Here is a 21415-nt window from a genome sequence, read left to right as displayed (position 1 = left end):
AAATTTGGTCTATATTAAGAGGTGTCCAAATGTTAGGGGGGGAGACAACTTTCCAAAATATATAGATTTGATTTTTACCAAATATTCTAACCCAGGGGCTCTAATTGGGTCTGCCAGGCCTCTCCATTTCCTCTGGGCCACCACTTCAGTCAAGCCACGCCCACCTGCCCGGCACATGACATCATATATGACAGCAGGTATGGAGTGGGTAGGAACCTGGCTGTGCCTGCAAACCCCCATGCAAAGCATTGTGTATGGCAGCTCAGCAAGACTCTAAACACACTCACTTTTCTTTTGCCATGTTCCTATGTCATATAGAAACAACAGGGGCCAAACTGGATATAATATTAAATGTGTCTTTGCATTTAACATGCAGAGTGGTGTGTGTAATTATCAGGATGACAGCAGGCAGGAAAGAGGGAAATTAACTCTTTCCTCTACTGCGGTCCTGATGATAACTCCTCCTCCGATGGTGGTGTCTGTATGGGAGGAAATCACTCATTGGCGTCAATGGGGGGCTTCCCCACCACAGATCTCAGCAGGTGAGGAAATGGTTACCCCCACCACCACTATCATGCCTGCTAGTCCTGTTAATTATCACCCCCCCAGCTGTTATTTTCATTGAAACAAAACAAAACCCAGTATGTTAAATGCAACTATGCATTTAATGTCATATCTAATTTGGCCCTAGGACACATTTAAGCACATTTGAAGCCTGCCAACTCCACTTCCCTTTTTGTTGAAGCGAATGTGCCCTTGCACTCCATTGTTACAAGCCAAGTTCTAATTGGAGACCAATAAGAAATGGCACATTCTACGCACCTAGTGCATTTCAAGTCTGATACCATCTGCCAGCAACGAACAGCATATTTTCAGGAGCCTGTTATATAAAACTTGCTTAGGCTGTAATTAAGACCACAGTAAGCACTTGATTTTGTTTATGAAATATGCAAACAAATGCATTTGTTAACTGCAGTCACTCAATGAGCCAAATACGCATTTAATCAAGAGGCTACAGTCTTCTCTTAGAATATGCACTGCACTTCTGTCTTCTGCATTCTTGCTGATGGGAAAATTATTGCCCCGAGCACAGAAACAAAACCATGGCAGCTGTTTCTAAACTATGTACTTGCTTCACTTTAGCTCTTTGGCTAGAATAGATCGCGTCTGTTCCTTTAACACCAGAAAACTCAGGGGAGCTACAAAAGAAACAAAAACTCCAAACACCCTAATCTGGTGGTTCCTATTATGCAGTATATAGAATGATCTCCAGGGTGAATTAAAAATAATCTTATTTAGTTTTTAAACAATGCGCACATGTGCCATCCAAAGTAAGCACCATCTTAGAAGAGCATTCCCTCTTTGAAAATGGTGCCTGCTGCGACACATTCTGTAAAAACAAAGAATGCCTTTTCCTTCAGTGTTATGGTTTGACTCACATGCACATTTATGCAGATCTGATTAAATTACATTGAAATTAAATTAATGAAATGAAAATGCATGTTGGGTAGTCCGTGCAATTCCATTGATCCGAGTGACGGGATGGCATGTGTGAATGAGGGACTCCATACATGAAAATGACTGGGTCAAAGACAGGGGTGGAGTGGGATGTGGGAGCGTATAGAAGACACTGCTCAAGCAGCATCTCATTATTACAAATGTTTATTTGCCTGCAACCCCAAGACCCCTAAAAGAAGTTTCACTCTTCACACATTTCTCACCAAGGACTCACTGAATGTGGTAAACGAGTGTTGCCAGCCAACCTTCCCACCACCAACATCGTGGGAGGCATCCCAGTGGGATGCTTAGGAATGGCTCTCAGTTACACAGACGGCCTAAGAGGTGTAGCCGTAACCTCCACAGAACGCTATTTCCCCCAACAATTCTTATCCAGAGTTTTTCAGAGCCAGCAGAATCAAGGCCACAGGAGCTTTGTTTTTTGAAAGTTCATTCATTCAATGGGATGAACAGGACTCTCTTGTGTCATGATGCAATGTAAGAGCGAAGGCGTATGAATCGCCATGCTGAGAACAATATCCTGGGCACATGCTCCCCATCATTTCTCTTCTTCTTACCATGCATCTTATAAGGCAGGGTGAAAATTAGCTTGATTAGCAGTTAATTACACTGACTCCTTGCTCATGGATGGCAGCCAAGGCAGGAGGGAGCCACATGCTCTTCAGTGCGATTGCTTGAGGCAGACATCTGGGTGCATTTCTCTGAATGTATCTGGACATCACATTGGTGTATGTCACTTTTCCTCCTCTCAGCTTGTGGTGTATTCTAACCTTGCTATCTTAGGCTAATTTTTTAAGCATTGGTTCATTTTAAGCATTTGGCTCCGAACAGGGAACCAGATGATAGGACTTTCTCAGTTCCCCATTTCTACAGTTCTAAGGCTACCTGAGCCTTACATAATTTGCACCTTCCTATTTTTGAGTTCCATGGCAATTTCTGCTGTCACATGATAGATTGTGCAGACATGCACAATCTAAATGCACATTCAGATCCAAATGAGCACGCAAGTGTGAATGCTCGACTGCTTCAAATGAGATGCACATTCCAATATGTGTTTCGATGAATCTCTATCTATGTACTAAGGTGTGTGTTGTTTACGTGTATTTTGAGCTGAATCAGGCCTGCTCTCATCCGCCCCCCCCCCCAGTCCTTTTTAATACAGTGGTTCCTCGGGTTTAGAACTTAATTCGTTCTGGAGGTCCGTTCTTAACCTGAAACTGTTCTTAACCTGAGGCACCACTTTAACTAATGGGGCCTCCCGCTGCCGCCGCACGATTTCTGTTCTCATCCTGAAGCAAAGTTCTTAACCCAAGATACTATTTCTGGGTTAGCGGAGTCTGTAACCTGAAGCGTCTGTAACCTGAGGTACCACTATACTGTATTTGCCTGTTCTGTAGGTCAGGGCTCTCATTTTTTGCACTTATGCAACATGGAGTTTTCTTAGACCCTTGACAAATAATTCCTCCTCCTCCTCCTATTGGTAGCATAATTTATAACAGCATTGAAACTAGTACTCTTTGCCACATTTAACTTTATTTCTTTTCATTATGTCTGCTAATTTCCCCACACATTCTCTATTCCTTCTTTCTAAACTGCAGGTCTCACTTTTATATGAGAGAGAGAAGGCTAGTATAGCTTTCAGTACACATTATTTTAAGCATAAAGATTAAGACCATCTCTCACTGTGCAGAGGTCAAACTGTCAGACGTGCACAAACTTGCATAATTACATCCATTCACCTTTCATTAATTCAGATATTATGTGATAAAACGTGCTGTCTCGAAGGAAGGATGAACCTTAACACAAGAAGATTCTGAAGTGGCCAAGTCTAACTGATGCTTGGAAATAAATTAGCAGATGTGCAGCACAGTGCTAGCAAATAAATTCAACTGTGTTTCGTGGCTCTTTGTGCCTGTAACCCATTTTTTCCTGAACATCTGAAGGTTTTTAAAACATTGCTGGGAGAGGGGGGAATGCGCATGAAAGTCCCACACCCCAACATCCCTTGGGACACAATAATTTCTCTGCAGACCTTCATGCATTTAGACCTGAACAGGGGTTCGAATTGTGTTTGGTTGAGTGTGCTTAGAAACCCTTTGCCTGTGCACCCAGAGATACTGGGAGTGGAGCTTGTGTCTATGCCCATCGCCATGTTTTAAATCCTCATGCGTTCATATGAACATGGGTGAATGGGTGGGAAAATCCAAATTTACATGCATGAGCGTGCACACACATTTTTTAAAAAAAGAACCTGATGCCAGAAAAAGAGATGGCACAATACTTCTGTTGAGCTCAGGTACTGAAATGCTTGTACTAGGAAGTGACATTAAAGCAGGCCTAATAGCAAAAGAACATATGAAGGAAAACACCTGCCTGGATGCTGCCTGGCACATTTACATTGGTGGAAGTTCACAGTGTTTTTCGGTTGCAATTCTCACAGTTCCTAGCAATTGGCCATACTGGATGGCTGATTGGAGTTGAGTTCAACCATAACTAGATGCCCACAGGTTTCCCATTTCTGATTACAATACCAAGCTAAAAGCACCAATCTTGAGATAAACTAGCTTTCTATTCCATCCAGCATGGCCAACTGCTAGGAAATATGTGAACAGCATTTGGAGGGCCACATGTTCATCATCCTGGGTCGACAATGACTGGCAGTTTTCCACGGCTTTAGAGAGCACTTTTGCAGTCCAACTTAGAAGGACCAGGAACTGGCATGCAAAGTATGCCCTCTATTTCTGAACTACCTGTACAGCCATTCCCCTTCAAAATGACATGGAAATAAATGACAGCTGCTGATGGCCCTTCAATTTTGAAAGAGCTGAATCTGACTGTGAGGTTAACAATACACTGTTGACACAATATCATACAATGTGATGGAAAAGCTTTTGGTAAACCTTATGCTAAGTCGTCGGGCATAAATCAGAATACTGAACAGAGTGCTCAGACACATTTTTGCTCTTTACAGCCAACTGAATGTCATCATTGATGGTATATTCTTTGCATGGGGAAAAAAAATCAGTATTTGAAGCCAATTGAATTTTCCAGCTTTCTAGTATGTTAGTTGAGACATACTGGTTATCGTGCTTCTCTATTGCAAAGTATAAATGAAAAAAGATGCAATGTTTAATCCTGCTAATCTTAATGGTGGTGTTATTTAAAATTCACTGTAAAAAAGAGTGGAGAAGCTAGAAGCATTTTTTGTAGTCCAATTCTAAAGGCTTTGACAACCTATCAAGTGACTACAGTGAAAGGAGCAACAGCAGCGGAGAGTGCTCATATGCTTTTCAGCTGCAACCTGATTATGAGGTTACTAGCAAATATGAAGTGTCTAGGGTGTCACTGATATAGCTGGCTTCCTGAGCGCTGTAGTTAAATCCCTGGTCTAGAACATTCCCTTTATTCTGCTATGGTGATGCAAACCCAATACAGGCAGGGTTGTCCCAACACGGTAATTTGTGTCCCTGCTCACTATATGCTACATTCCAACTGGATGGCAGGGAAGGGGTTCTCTATGGAGGAGATGCTTAATAGCATGGTAGAGAAATGACCCTATGGTTTCCTTGGCTTCAGTATCTATTATTGTACACAAAGTATATATTCAAGAGGAAAACAGGATTTTTGAGAACGTTAAAAAAAGGGGAGGGGGGAAGCCTACCCTTTCAATGTTAGAATCCTATTTACATTGGAATTGATTTCCTCCCAATAATATAAGCATGTAGTAGAAGGAACTAAACCTTGTATTAAGGTTCCAAAGGATTTGTGTGAAGTAGCCACTGGTTTCACCAATTCCTTGTTAAGCTTAGCATTTTTGTAACACGATACTTAATTTAAAATACCATGTTTGCAAACAGAACATGCATTTTTTTAAAAAACAGAGCATTGTTTTGACAGTGAATCAGTCTCTAAGTCTGTCACATATTAAACACCAAGGCCTCTTTCCAGCTAAATTTAGTTGTGATTGTCTTACTCTATCGCTACAGGGGTTCTAGCTAGGTTTTTTGCCCCATGTGAAGCCTCCAGAGGGGAGCCACTGAGGCTCCCAGCCTGTATGTGTGTGTGTGTGTGTGTGTGCATGTACACAAATGTGCATGGGGGATGCCAAACTGAGTCTTTGTCCTGGGTGAAATACAGTCTAGTTTTGCCCCCTGCTCTATTGATATCAGCTTGGACTCCAGTGTCCTTCACAAACATGTTGAGCTGTATTGGAAGACATTTGTCTATGAGACTGCAGACTGTGTGTGGATTCTGGAAACACATGGGTAGGGCCAATTGTATGAATCTTTCCTATTCTAATTTCTAGTTGACTACTGATCCGGTGGGATAAACTCACTCCATGGGTCCAGATGATATGGTTAGAACACACACACACACACACACACACACACACACACACACAGTAAGAAATGACTCTCATGACTCTCTCTCTGCATGTATACGTAAAGGGAATCATGACACATTCTTTCTGAGTCAGAGCCTACGCCAGTGATGTTGCATATCCAAGATTATAAAAAGCATTAACAGCTATATACTGTGTACCATAGATTTACAGCCAGAGGGTACAATCCCCAAAAATCTAGCTGTCCCTAAATCCCATTGGAGTCACCTGTACATGAAAATTCAAATGATTTCAATTGTTCCTTGATGTACTAGGTACCCATTTTGTGGCCCAACATCACCTAACAATAGAAAATATGCTTCCATCAATTACGGTATTTATAGCCATTCTGTTATGAAATGTAAGAACTTCTCAATATACACTAGAGAGCTGAAAATGCGAACATAAATGTGAACATATCTGAATTATTATTATTTTTATAAAAAATCATTTATTTTATTAAATAATTGCTCCATATTCAGTATCGCAATGTTCTTTAGCATGGAATACACATGACTTAACATGTGTACTTATAATATATCTGCAGATCCACCTAGGTATAAAGCTTTACTAAGTTACTAAATGCACTACACAAAAGCTAAGAATGCAGTAACTCTATTGTACCACTGGAGGGAATGAGTTTTACAACGCATATTTTACACTGAAACTTCACAAAAAATAAAACCAAGTTCTGGGTTAGAATTTAGTGGAATTATCTGCTAGTAGACTAGGGCAACCAAAAAGAAACATTCAGCAACGGCAAATATGGCCTGACTGATAAATCTAATAAGCAAAGGCTACAGAGCCTCTCTAAGGAGATTATTAGACTTTTAGCACACAATCCACAGATATACTTCCCCTGCACAAACCTCAGTGATGTGTTGTGCAAGAAAACAATTTTGCCCATTTGAAAGGGAGGAGAGGGTCTTGTGCAAGCCCAGTTCCAGGTAACTGTGCCCTATATATGAGAAGCCCAATCATGATAAGATGGTCTGGGTCCATGGAGAAAAAAATAGGATATTAATTATAAAAATATATAATTAAATAATGGGAGATATACAATGGGGCATTCCATCTGCACAATGGACTTCTGCTTTCGCAAACAGGGTAATCTACTATACAGGGTTGAGTAACCCTCTGGAGCAGGTGTAGGCTGTTAGAGGAGGGGAAGAAAGGGAATCCCATTGCATCCGCTGGTGCAATGTTGGATCTCATCCACAAATAATGAAAAGGAAAATAAGTTGCTCCATATATGTGGTTTTAAAAGGGCAGATAAAATCTTTATTAAGAATACACAGTACTGTTGTCCAAAAAACTTACTTAGAAAGGCAATACTTATTCCACCCCACCCCCCACTGTAAGTGGATGATGACTGCTTGACTCATCAGAAAACAATTACTTGGAACAACAGGGTTAAAGACTATCAGCCCATGTTTTACAATCCAGTGTGAACTGAAGCTCTTATTAATCTGTATTCAGAAGAGCACAGTTCAATGCATCTGATTACCACATCACTTGCCTTTCTGGATCAAAGCATCACTATGCAAACTATTGCTTGCAACGCCCAGGAGCCAAGTGTTTTGTAAAAAAATAAAAATAAAATCAGAGACATTGTGGGAGCTCAACAATCAATAATGTTAGAGCACATTTAAGAATAACAAACTGTAATCTTACTGAGGTTTAGCCACATCCAAGAAGCACGGACCTCTCTTATTGCCTTAGTTTGCAGCTGCCTTCTCACTGAAATGTCTTTATGTTTTGATATTTGCTGGTGCTGGTTTTGTATTTAAGCCAGGCAAAGAAAAAGAAAGGAAGGAAAGTATGACAGATTATTTAACCACTCTACAATTTAGCACCCCACCCAAAGAAACAAAATGAGCATGTATAGTGTAGATCATTTTTGTAATCTTTATATAGCTCGTATCAGTAAAGGGAAAAATTAATGATCATTTCCCATGATAATAATCTCACACTGTGGACAGTGAAGAATGTCACAGAAGATTGCCCACTTGTGCCTGAGGAATTCTACAAGCAAAGAGGCCGTCCCATTACATTCAATGAAAGACAAGCGCTCAGTGCAGCATCCAATACTTCTGCATACAGAGCATTTATCTTCTCATTGAAAAGAAAGTACTTGTGCATGATGTATTTGAAGCTGTTTTTTTTTTAAAAAAACCTATCAATTTACAGAGAAAAAAATTACACAAAAGCTACACTCATCAAGTAGCTCTGTTTATGAATAGTACGAGTACGGATAGCAATTTGAGATGTATGTTGTTCCCTCTATCAAACTGCTCTTCTTAGAAAATAAAACAGCGTGATCCAAAACAGATACCCACCAACTTGAAAAGACTGCATGAGGAATCTTGAAAACAAATGGAAGTCAACTGCAGTAGCCTTTAATAGAGGTAGCATTATTAGAATTAGTTGTAGAACAGAGTGCAGCTGAGAGGCATAAATACACAATAGTACAAGGCAAACCTGACAATCATTATAGTCTTTACCACATTTTTCCTTCAGAGATTAAGAAAATATATAACTCCCTCATGTGGCAATAATGCCCCCTTTTCTCTCTCTTTGATTAACCCAATTCCAAGGCTATTCCCTTCAGCACAAAAAAACAACACTTTTCTTGCAGTTCCTAAGCACGGAGCACATTTGAAAAATTGTTCTATTCTAATGCTTCACACTAAGGGTAGCTTCAACCAGCCCCCTCCCCCTTCTCAACCCCCACAGATAATCATTCACTGAGAATACAGTGCTACTCAGTTGTCTGAAAGGGTTCAGTGTGCAATGGACAGTGATGCCACTATTGGATCAGAAAACTAAATTTTTACAGCCCGTTTCAAATTCAGTCAGTAGAAAACACACAGCAATTCCTTATCACCCCAGGCAACAATGTTGTGTTATAATCTCACTACATAGGGACCCCCAAAATCTGCAAAACGGGCTCTGCACGAGGAACACCTGTGCTCTGCAAGCATGTAGATTTTCCCCAGTCCCAACAGTCCATGTGCAGTTCCAACCCTTAACCAGAAACTTGCAAAGACAGCAGGATGTAGATGACATTTCGTTTGGAGCTATCCTTTTTCCAAGCACATGTTGCGTGCCAGAGACGACTCTCAGACCTATTCCTCTTGTGAGCCTCTGAGCAGAGACAACGACGTTTCTCTTTTTAAAAGATTGAATGGACCCTTTGGGATGCACCATTTTTAAAAACTGATAGGCATTTTCCACCCTGTGTATGTTCCCCTCGCTGAAGCGCAATATACAACTTGTACTGGTTTGCAGGTGAATATATGGAACGAGCAGCTATCAAGTGACTAGCAGCTACATTTATGCTACGTAAGCTGTTTAGAAAAAAGCAGCAAAAGTTACAGAGGCCAGTATATCTCTGCTGCCTTCACCACATCCACAACACTTTGTAAATCGGTTCTGAAAATCATTGACTGAACTGTAATCTGGACAGCGAGACAAAGAAAGAACTCCTTTGCTCATAGCTTTGGGATATTGTATTAGTAAAAAAGCATACTATATCTTCTTAAATAAATATATCCTATTTGTGGAATCACAGTACAATCCAGGGAAAAATACTGTCATAAGTACAACAGCATGATATAAGCTCCACAAGATTTTACATCAAATTTGGTCTTGTATCTGGAATACAACCTAATGGGAGAATCAAAATCAAATGTACATGTTAAATACTTTGCAGAACTCCCCTTCCCTCCCCCCCTGTAATACAGTACTAACACAATTACATGAAAATGACATTACAGTATCCTTCTCCCAGCTGATTCTATGCTTGCAGTATCAGCTTCTATGTATATACCTCAAAACTACATGAAATATCAAAGGTCACTAAATAAATAAACAAAAACAAAGAAAATGGGATAGTGCTAAATTTACACATTGAGAAATATATCCTCACTTCCATTAAGAAACCATAGAGGAGGGTAAGAATAATTTGTTTTATCTTATTTAAATTTTTTCTTGTAAAAAAGAAAGACATACACAGGTTCAAATCTAGAGAATATGGTTAAATGCATAAATACTGATAGCTTTTGCTAAGTTAGAATGGGCTTGATAAACTATAATACAATAGAATCAGAATAAACATGAAAGCAGAGAACATAATATTTTGGTTCATTTGAAATAATTAAGGTGCAACATTGCTGTCTCTAAATGAATTCATGGACATAAGTTGATGGGTGACATTGCTGGTATACGAAAATACATGCCACAATTCTTTTTTTAAAAAAAAACAAAAACACAAAACAATGGAAATTAAAAAAAACAAATAAACAATTAAACAGTACATTGTTGGTTTGAATTTTTCTGTGCTAACAAATTTTCTTTCTACCTGAAATTAGGGACACCCATTCTAACAAATTCAGCGCTACAGCAAATCTCTCTATTGAAATCAAAACATTATTCTAAGGGGGGGAAAGCCACAGGGCACCATCCAGCTGTAGATTCTCTTGCAAAAGCACCACTGAAATGACGGGAAACTGAAGAAAAACATGTATACTGCTCATTCCAATGGGGTTTGTGCAATGAGAACTTTGAAGTGGACTGCGCTTCGAATGGACTATAAAGCTTTGCAGGATTTCTGCTACTCTCAGTGCCTAACTGCTTAAAAATTAAGCATATCTACATAAAGGTTTTTATAAGCATCAGAAAACACTCCTTTTCAGTAAATTGACCCAAATCCAGTCCCTTGCCTAAGGGAAAGTTCATGAGGTTTAAGAAAGGAAGATAATCAAGGTATATTAATTCACATAGAAAAAAGCTAATTTTATGCATCTTTTATAAATGTACCATTCATATAAAGAAATATTTTAGGAACAATATTGAAATTTAAATGGCAGAAGGTGGTACTCCAGCAAAAATGCATCTATTCTAATGGGTTCAACAGAGTTTGTATGTTAGTACGACTGTCAAGATGAAGAGGCTGCACCGTAAGGTATTTGGATTTCAGCTACTTACAATGTTTTAAACCATAGCCAGTACATGGCCTGACATTCCCAAAGCCACCACAATATATGTCCAACAGTATGGCATGATGGCAGCATTTTGTTTTGTTAAAATAATTTAGAAAATGTTAACAAAATCAAGCTATTAAAATAGCACCACATGCTCCAGCAGCATGTGGAAGATTTTTCTACCTGAATTTTCTAAAAAAAAAAAAAAAAAAAGCATTTAACTGTCTCATTCCTGTTGAAGTTGCATTTTTCCTTCATCCAAGTCACCATTTGCATCTTTCAAGGAGTCTGTTTTTGTTGCTGTTGTTGTTTTTACATGGGCTTGAAGTGACACTTTCCTTTTAAGTTGTCATAATTTTTACAATGAGTATGATCTGTTTGATGTTGTTTCTGACACAGACACTGAAATACATGCATTGGTTACAACAATTAAAGGCTAAGCCAAGCAGGTTTCAAGAGTCACTTTTCATATGGCTATTAAATCCAATTACAAAAAAATCCCAAAACACACATCCGTTATCAATTCTGTCAAGTATAAATTAAGAAAGCCTGATAAAATTGTGTAAACTCTCATCATTTAGAGACCTAATCAATAAAAAAGGGGTCTCGCTGAACTGAACACTATCAAAATCCCACCAGAGAGAAGAAGACTCATAGAAAATTATTGCTGGGGTCTGGTCAATAGCATTTGGTTAAGTCTTTGTGCTATGATGCAAAATATGCAGGGAAACATCTTGTGCTGTGGAAGAAGTACCCTGTGTTGAATGTATAACTTCATGTCAAATTCTAATAACAAATGAGTATTTTGCTGCTAGGAACAATGTTGCCTCAATCCAGCCAGGGGCTATATGGATGAAGAAACAGGCTTTTATTTGTGTGTCCCTAGCTGGATGGGGCACAAACCAGTGTTGTGTGCACAGTTCCCTTTAATGATCCAACAGCTGGGCTGGGGGACACTACCCCCAAAGCGAAAATCCTGCCAATCTGCTGTTGAACATCAAACAGCGAATTTGTGGGGCTAACTCTTGAGGGCTCTGTGCATACGCAGCCCTGATTGCTCCAGATGTGCCGTACTGGATCGTAGGCAACTGGTTAAAAGAGAAGTGGTTAAGAAACAGAAAGAAAAAAGTAAAGAAAGCTGGAATCTGCTCTGGCATGAGATGTGTGCATGGGAGTAAGTTAGAACATATAGAGTAAAGACAAGGAACATGAACTGGAAAGGGATCTGTCTGACAGCCTAAATTTAGGAACATTATTTCTCAATCATCACTCACTTACGCAACACTCAGCACTTAGCTATCCCAAACTATCATTGGCACTTACATACAACCAATGAAGCCAATTTAGACTGTGCATAGTATTTATGACAATTCCAGTGTCTGTAAAATGTATAATATGTTCATCAGTGTGCATGTCAATTGAAAATTCCCCCGCCCTGCCCCAAAGAGTGAAGTAATACTAAGGTCACTTCTGAACAACATATTAATAGTATTTTTTTTCCTGTTTCACTGCTTTAGTTCCCACATAGTCATTTTAGACCTCTATCCAAAAATAAATGAACCCTCCAAGGCTTGAAAGACAAATCAGTAATCTGCAGAATTGTTCTTCTCAATATGCCAAACCTTTGTTTCAAATCATCCTCATTATTCTATGCTTAATTTAAAAAAAACCCCAAGCAAAATAAAGTCTGTCAACATTTTTTTGCCAATAAACTCTACCATCCTGGTGGCAAATACAAAAAAGTGCAGAACTTATGGGCCATAGGGCCGCGCATACGCCACTAACAATGGTACGCTTGCCTCACGCTTTCTTGAATTCTCCAAACAGGTTCTTAAATTCACTCTAAAATATATAAATGTAGGCATAACCTATTATATAAACCATCTCCGAACTGAAATCTTCATGTACAAAAAGGACTAAGAATATCTAGTAACTAGTGCAGTGCGTCAGTTTCTCCCCCTTTCCTCTTCTGTATTTTTTTTCTTTTAGAGTAGCTAGTTATTATATGAAACTATTTTCCATATTCTGGTTGATAAAACAGATGCTGTGTGAGCTACAGTAAAGTCTGCCCTCTTCCATGTAACTATGTATTTACCACTTTAAAAACCTTCAATAGAAAGCAAAGCTCCAGGATCTTTTCATTTCTGTTGCTTAACAGAGAAAACAACAACAACACCCTTGTAGCAGATTCTTGTGCCCCAAACCGGAGGGGACCTGACCCAAGCTATAAGCGAAATCTGTGCTACCCTGAACACAAACCACTCATTTTCAGTCTATGGGTTCCTCCATCACATGGACTGACTAGCATCCGTTGGTAAAGACAAGGCTAGGATATTAGGTAAAGCACAACGTTTTACAATAGGGTAGAGTTTCACTGGTCAGCGCAGGAAATAAGCACTGGAGCCTGAGACATTTCTTTTGGCTGTCCATCACATGGGAGAGGCGCCGTTCTCTGATTTCTGCAAAGGAAGAACAGATGGAATGTCAACCCAGAATTAATTTGCAAAGTTACATTTCCAAGCCCATGCAGCAGCCTCTAGTCCCTAAATCCATCTTGACACCTACTTTGCTTTCCCTCGCTACCGACGGCTTTCTGGCCTTCTTGATCCTCCATTTCTACTTTTGTATGTGCCTCTCCAAACTCTTTTGGACTATACACCTGCTTCTGGCCCACTTTGACTAACAGCCAGCTTCTCCCCAAGCCCTGGTTCCTAGACCCTTGTCAAAGCCTGACAGATTTATTAATATCTCCTTTAAGGAATCTATGCATTCTCGATGCTGCTTAAAACCTTAAAAATGCAAACATTTCATCTGGCTAGCAAAGATCACACGTGCTTGGGAATTATAAAGACAATCTCTTCCACTGACTAGGAATCAGGATCCTCAGTGCTCATTATATTTTGAAGTAAGTTTAATTAAAAAACGAGGAAAGTGCAGTGTTCAGTGTTCACATACTAGCCTGGTTTCTTGCTATGAACAAATTATGCTAAACAGTCAAGCGAGACTAAAGGGTTCACCTACAAATAAGGGGGGGGGTCAAAGATGACTGTGGGTTGTATCCAATGCAGCACTTGCCTACCTTCTCCTTCTCAACGCAGTCCTTGTAACCCCCTAAAAAGGCCAGGGATGTGAGATGTGAAACCCCCAGGAAAGGTTCAGAAGTGAGAAAAGTTGCTGTAAGGACATAAGCAGGTCCTGCTGGATTAGGCCAGTGGCCCATCTAGTCCAGCATCCTATTCTTACAGGGGCCAATCAGATGCATATGGGGAGCCATAAGACCTGCACCACCAGGTGGTACTTCCAGGAGGCTAGGGAAGAGACTTACCATCATCGCTCTTCCCAACACTTGCTTTTTGGTGCTGTCAGTCTGTTCTGGATGAGAGATGTAGGAGCCAGCCGTATGTCACCTAGCCTGTAGGCCAGCTGTATGTCAGCTACCACTCCTTTTTGAACTGTATTTAAGCCAGGCTCCTTGGAGTGCAACAAGACCAGTACCAGAAACTCTATTGTCAGTAAACTTTTGTTTTTGCTTTGTATTTATGTATTTAAGCCTAGATCAGGGTGGCTTTCTCTTTTTTTGTAACATTGTGTTTATTCTGTGTTTGCTAGATTGTTGATTGGTATTGTTTTGAAAAGTTACTGACATTGTATTTTGTATACTTGTATTCCTGATGTTCTCTGTTTCAATGTTTCTAATGTTTGCTCCAAGCCATTTTGGGCACAGCTTGTTGTGGAAAAGTGGCATATAAGTAAAAGCAATCAATGAAGCCTGCAGGCATCACCTAAGCACAGCTGCACTCTTCCTTTTTGCAGTTTCCAAAAGCATACTGCCTCAGGTGGCAGCAGCAGGAATGAGCACAGCCTTCCTGCTCACTAAACACCCCCTGTCCCAACTGCCAGGCCTGTCCTGAGGATTCCTTGGCCCTTAGGAAAGCTTTTTAGGAGTCACGGGGCTGCAGCGGGGAGGAAGGGAAGGGAATTCTGCTTGTGTGAGCCCATCTTGCATGAATGCTGCATTGGACACAACAGTGTATGCAAGTTATATGTACCAAATAAGGTGCTCTTAAGTAGATCACAGCAGACAGTTCAAGTGCTGCTTGATCTGGGTGCTTTATTTCAAATAGAAGTACAGATGCTACAATGAAGAGTTGTTACAAGCCAAAGGGGTGAAGAAAGCACATACTGACCTGTGCACATTTTCCATCGCTGCTACCTCTGCTAGAGCAGCTAGGCTAAAGAATGCAGAGACAGATGGCATGTCTGGTGTAACACTATGACCTTCCTCCAATTCACTGTTTTGCAAGGATTCCTCGCTGCAGTCCATCCCTATACTCGGTGCTTTCAGAAGACTACTCTGCAGTTGCTCCTTTGGTTTCTCTTCTATAGTGAAAGCAAAATGTAAACTTTAAACAACAGCTGAAGGGACTCCTAAAGCTGTAAGGATTGGAGACATACATTCCTCCCTCCCTGCTCAAAATGTCCGGCCATGTTCAGTGCTTCTTCCTTCTCTGAACAGGTACTGTTTGGGGCACAAGGTGGGGGCAGAAAAGAGGCCAGGCTACAAACTGATGCTCAAAAACTGAAAATATATTCTCTGTAACAGACCCATATTAGTCTTTGTCAAGAGTACAAACTGCTTTGAGGCTTTTTACAATCAAGTGGTATATAAGTTTTATGAAATAAATAAATGCTAACTAGAGGATGCCTACAAGCAAAGAAGGCACTGAATTCTTCTTCCTTCTCTTCTGACAATAGCTGTACCCTGTAGAGGCAGAAATACATCTCCCAGAGGAGAACTTAGGACTTGTTTGTCCTCAACCCCAAACTCCATTTCCTGCCCACCCAGCCCACAAATCATGTTTGTTTTTAAGAAACAAAAACAAAAGAACAAATATTTTGAATTTTGAAAACTACCTAGAAAAAAAAAACAGTCACATTCTTACCCAGAACTTCTGCTGGTGAGACTCGGCCGTCTGCAGTTCGAACCAGGTGTGTGATCTTGGTTTTCCTTGCTTTTCTCTTCTGGCTGCCAACCAAAGGTTCTTGCATTGTCGCAGACTCTGCAGTATTTAGGAGAGACACAGAATTCTGATTTTCCTGTACTGACCACTGCATGGTTGCTGCTACAGTAGCTTCCCTTTCTGTCACTTCAATCTTACAGACAACCCCTGTTGTTAAATGTGACTGTGCTGATCACAACATAGCCTGACAGTGCTGAGAGCAAAGGGCAGCCTGGTTCCTTTTCCCAATGTCCAACTGGGGATTGGCACTTCCGCAACCGACCACCCACAGCACTAACCATTTGTCAGGAGTCAAAGGTAAGTGTAGGAGTGCGCACACACACACACACAATGTCAGATGTGGGCTTCTATTTAGGCTTGCAGTATAGGTGGTCAGAAGTTTCTGCCTGTCAACCTCTTCCATTGAAACAAGGCAACTATTCCCTTGATTGCATTATTGTTGTTCTGCAAGTGACTTTTTGTTGATTAACACGCACAATCCGCCAACAGTTAGTGGTGGCTAAGTGCCACAGAAATCAAGTGAAAGAGAATCAAGAAATTCAGAATGCCTCCATGCTAGACATTTGGTCTGAAATTGCCATCTTTTCTACATACACTTTTTTTTTTTGAGTTGAGATTGTTGCCAGCCTGTTGCATCCTAGTATTTTCAATACTGTCTACTAATCTTTTTTTCACCACTGTTACGGTGATTTCCCCCCTCATTTCAAACACAAGTGCAGAGGTAGTCTATCTACAATGAACAGGAAAAGTACTATTCTTTCAACACTGAAGTGAGGGAGATAACTACATTTAAAAATAAGGGTATATATGTTGATTTGTGTGTGTGACTACAATAACTGTTAATTAATCCTGACACCACCGGGGTGGTGGTGTTTAATTACAGGTTTCTTCCCCACAAGAGGAAACCTTCAATGAAATATACAGGAGACCTTTGCTGAATCAAAGTTATTTCTGAGTAAATATTATAGAAGCCTATGGTTAATATAATGGAATATTAGGCGCCATTTCTAGCTGATTGGCAGAAAAGCAATAACAGCACAACTTAGCATGGAAGCAAACTGTAGTTTCACTGATTTCGGTGGTATTCAGTCATTGGAAGATTGTGGCCAATCTCTCTCTCCCTCTCTCTAAATAAAGTATTTCCATTTCAAATGCACAAACAAGATATACTTTTATTTTGTTACTCCTCTTATCATCCATGTGCAATAGGGCATGTTTCTGTTTATATTTCACAAGCAAGGTCTCAGGATGAGAGATTAAAAAGCTTGTTCAAGACTACCAAATATGCCCAAGGCCAATCTTACTATTTTCTCAACCTAGAACAGAAAAGAAAGAAGTTTTGAAAAGCTGTAAAAGAAAATATATTTTTTTTAAAGCAAACTATTCTTAGAGGTTTATGCAGTTAAAATAGTAAGGAGGCAAAACTGAAGTATTTTTAAATAAAACAGTAGCCCTTCTTTTCTGAGGTATAACTTGCCTGTCCTCTTCCCACATAGAACCAGGCATCAATGGAAAAGCAATAAGCAGAATGTGTGAAAATTCTGACATGATCAAATAAAATATGTATCTTTGCTCAAACATGCATACATTAAGTGAAGTGAGACTGTAAGAGCTTCTGGCCTAGCAGGGTGGCTGCTAATAACTGGGAATGGATTATCCAGAAGCCTCCCACCTTTGTTAGATTTCTGTTGGTCTGCTGAGCAGCTACCAAGCTTCTTCTTTTTTCTTGGAACAGATGCACTTTTCCGGTCAAATGTGACAGGACTGTATTGAGGGAGGCTGTTGAATTTTTTCTCAAATTCTTCCTCCAGCTTTGCTAAGCTAGAAAATGGAAGGCAAAAAAAATTGTTGTTGTTACTCTTTTTTTGATCAACAAGACCAAATCGACAAGATGGAGCCACAGGTCAGACCATGTGGAAATACTTTTTTAAAAAAACAAACAGCTTTCCACATGCAATTGTGCCTACAATTTCAAGAGTCTGCCACACTAGGGCTAATACCTCAATCTTTCAGAAATAAGTCCCACTGAGTCAATGGCACTCACTTCCAGGTAAAAGGAGGTTTCATTTGAAATTTTGCTTTGATTTACTGGGATTTCCTCAAATATTCATAGATTATTATTTTACTTTTAGAACATAGAATTTACTGCATTTTGTTAATAAATTGCAATCAGCTGTGAGACAAACTGAAACACGGATATGGTCATATAGGAACAATATTATTAAGAAAAACTGCCAGGTAAGCTTTGGGAAAATGAAAATCATATTACTATATATTAAAATAATACTATTAAAATGGACAATTACTTAATCATTTGCTGTGAAGCCTGTAATAACAACATAAACCAGTAAGTCACTTTTATTCAGTAAAATTGTACAACAGTAAAGAGCAGTAAAGCTTTTATGACGCTGTTCTTGCGTGGATCATTACTTTGTTTTACAATATAGTGCAGAACAATCCTATACATATTGACTTGGAAGTATGTATCCCACTGTATTTAGGGGGATTGTGTTTTAAACAATTTTTTAAAAATCAGTATACGGTGTGAAAAAAGATGGGAGAAGTACCTGGGAGGAAGTCATATACCAGGAATGGGACTTAGGTTGCCATCCAAAACCCTCATCCCCCATGGATTTCGTGTGTGTGGACTGGGCAGAGGCTTCCCTCTGCACAGCCCAAAACAGCCATGCCAGTGTCACTCTTCCAGCACTGAGCTCCCCATTCCACCCAACTAAATCATGAGTGGGCAGAAGTACTGCTGGTGGGATTTGAATAGAATGTGGCATGGAATGGATCCTGAGCTGGCCCCACTGCTGTTACAAGATTCCAGGCAGGTAATAATAATAATAATTTTATTTATTTATTTATTTATTTATACATACATACATACATACATACATAAATACATACATACCCCGCCCATCTGGCTGGGTTTCCCCAGCCACTCTGGGTAGCTCCCAACCAAACATTAGAAACATAATACAGCATTAAACATGAAAAACTTCCTAAACAGGGCTGCCTTCAGATGCAGAGCAGCATTTTGTCTATCTACCACCCTGGTGTTAAGTGGCAAGGCTGCAGATGTTGCTATGCTGCTCTATCCCATCCCACTGCTGCCTGACTAGGATTATGGAATGCACTGTTGGGCTACAATTCTATGCCCATTCTCCTGGAAGTAAGTCCCATTGAACTCAATGGGTCTTACTTCTCAGTAGATATGTAAAGGACAGAACTCCTTGCTTCCAAGTAATCATGCACAGGATCGGGCTACTAAATGTACCCAAAGAATGAGCAGCTTTACATGACTTTTGATTTAAAGAAGGTAGAAGGCAATTGTGGGGAAAATTGACAGGAACTAGATAAAGCATAATACAGTTGTATCTCGGAAGTCAAACGCCTTGCGACATGAACGTTTTGGCTCCTGAACGCTGCAACCCCGGAAGTGAGTGTTCCGGTTTAAGAACTTTCTTTGGAACCCCAACATCTGATGCTGGTTCTGTGGCTTCCGATTGGCTGCAGGAGCTTCCTGCAGCCAATCAGAAGCCGCACCTTGGTTTCCGAACATTTTGGAAGTCAAATGGACTTCCGGAACAGATTCCGTTTGACTTTCGATGTACAGCTGTATACATTTTTAAAAAACACAGATATTTCACCATAAGGTCTGGTTTAGGAGAGACAGCTTTACAATGGAATAAGAAGTTCCACAAGGTTGTTTAAAAACAGATTGGGTGCCACAAGACAATCTGAATTCATATACAGGGGGTGAGAAATTTTAGGTTCACAATGTTTGAAAAAATGTCATTACAGTATTTATTGAGTGCAAACAATGCATCATTAATTTAATGGAATTCAATAGAATTACAAAGGTTATTGAATATTTTTGCAGATTCCTGTGGGACAAAGAATATGGGTATTATTCCTAGCAAATAAAAAAATATGATACAGGGAAAATTAGAAAAGGGTTGACTGGTTTTTTTAGCAAAAAGAAATAGGATGTGATTCTTCATATAGGAAAAAAAAATCAACTTGCGAAGACAGATTATCTCTCCCTACCTCTCAACAACAGAAAGAAGATAATTAATGCTAGGAATCCAAGTACTTTACGGTGAGGCAGAATCAAAAATCCCTTACCCAGTGGTGCATTATAGGAATGGAAATATTGCTTGCCAGTAAGTTAATCTTCCTTGTTTGTTTGAGAAATGAAAACTCCCAGCCTCACAATGGAGTATAGCTAGTAGTCTGCTCCATTAAGAAGTTATGAAGATGAACACCTCTGTTTTATCAGATCAGTTAAGCATAATGTATTATTGGTTTTCCCTGTAGCTATGAATCATTCAAACAATGGCTTTAGACTAAGTCTCAAATGGGAAAGTGGCTCAAAAGAAATGGTGAATTGGCTCCAATTCAACAACTGCAATTTGTGGGTGAAAACATGTATTTGGATACACCAGCATGCAGGAGTAAAGACTATACCAGCAACCTGATAACACATCCACACACACACTCTAAATTTGTAGGGATTCCTCACCCAAGTATGTGTACTTTACTAGGTAAATGTTTATCCATGGTATGCAGCTGTGTACATGTAGCCTTCCAATTTTTATTATTATTATTATTATTTGAGCAGGGTATCTGCAACCTTACACAGAACGAATGAAATCAGATCCAATTGACTCCTTAAAAGCAGATGTCAACAAAAAACGAGAGCTTATTCACTACTGGTGCTTTTGTTGAGTCCCCCCATTTGTGAACTGCTGTCACGATTGCTGTAATGACAATTTTGGTTGACCTACTTCTAGTCTACTGTACGCATCTGTACAGATACTGTTAATCATTTTACATATATCAATTGTCTATGTGCTGTATTTCTAGTATGGCTTAAGGCTAACATGGGAATAAAAATGGGTTTGAATAGGTGATTCAACTCTGGAGAGTTCAAGCCTTCTAATTGAGACACAGCCAACGGAATGAGGTTGGTAGGGGATGCCTCATGTGCTGGGGCTGTGGCTTTCGACTGCTAGGGAATGCAGCCCCAAATAGGAGGTAAACTCTGTCTAAGGCTAAATACCAGCACAAGACTGATAGTGAACAAGAACCATAGAGGAAAGTGGAAAATAACTTTGAATAGGTGATTTAATGTTGCATTCCTTTTGTTAGAAGACTATATTTTACTAAAGTGACATAAAGCACAGTCAACCTATGAAAATGAGGCAATTTCTACTTGCTTTAAAACCTGCTTGAAAAAGTTTGCATACTCAAAACGGCACACTTGCACATTATAGCACTTACCCCACAACTATTTCTTCCTTTGGCTTAGGTTTTTTAAGCTTTTTGTTCCCACTTGCCCCACCAGGGGAAAATGCCCAGCTTTCTTCATTCCAGCATCCTTCATGATCAGAGCTGCCGCCTTTTCCTGAGCTTCGTTTCCCTAGGAAAGACATTAGGAGACATAGAGCCTGTTATGGAATCACGGGACATAAAGACAGAAGGAAGCCGGGCAGACAGGCAGG

At 39.8% G+C, this 21415-nt stretch overlaps 2 protein-coding genes across 13 annotated transcripts in view; one reads left to right on the top strand and one right to left on the bottom strand.

Moving 5' to 3' along the window:
• The window catches only part of CD47 (CD47 molecule), a 231861-nt gene that overhangs the window by 112539 nt on the left and 97907 nt on the right, over nucleotides 1-21415 (top strand). The gene's annotated exons all lie outside the window — the stretch shown is intronic.
• Nucleotides 9397-21415, bottom strand: part of BBX (BBX high mobility group box domain containing) — a 125433-nt gene continuing 113414 nt past the window's right edge. For all 12 annotated transcript variants that reach the window (XM_053386256.1, XM_053386262.1, XM_053386254.1 and 9 more), the window contains 5 exons: nucleotides 21195-21333; nucleotides 17578-17726; nucleotides 15828-15944; nucleotides 15072-15264; nucleotides 9397-13343 (listed from right to left, as the gene is read on the bottom strand). In XM_053386256.1, coding sequence (XP_053242231.1) covers nucleotides 13256-13343; nucleotides 15072-15264; nucleotides 15828-15944; nucleotides 17578-17726; nucleotides 21195-21333 — 686 coding nt within the window. In that variant the 3' untranslated portion in view covers nucleotides 9397-13255. The remainder of the gene's footprint in view (nucleotides 13344-15071; nucleotides 15265-15827; nucleotides 15945-17577; nucleotides 17727-21194; nucleotides 21334-21415) is intronic.

This window comes from Podarcis raffonei, chromosome 4, assembly GCF_027172205.1.
Source record: "Podarcis raffonei isolate rPodRaf1 chromosome 4, rPodRaf1.pri, whole genome shotgun sequence".
NCBI lineage: Eukaryota > Metazoa > Chordata > Lepidosauria > Squamata > Lacertidae > Podarcis > Podarcis raffonei.
The sequence above is the reverse complement of the archived record's forward strand: the minus strand, read 5'-3'. Positions and strand labels throughout refer to the sequence as shown.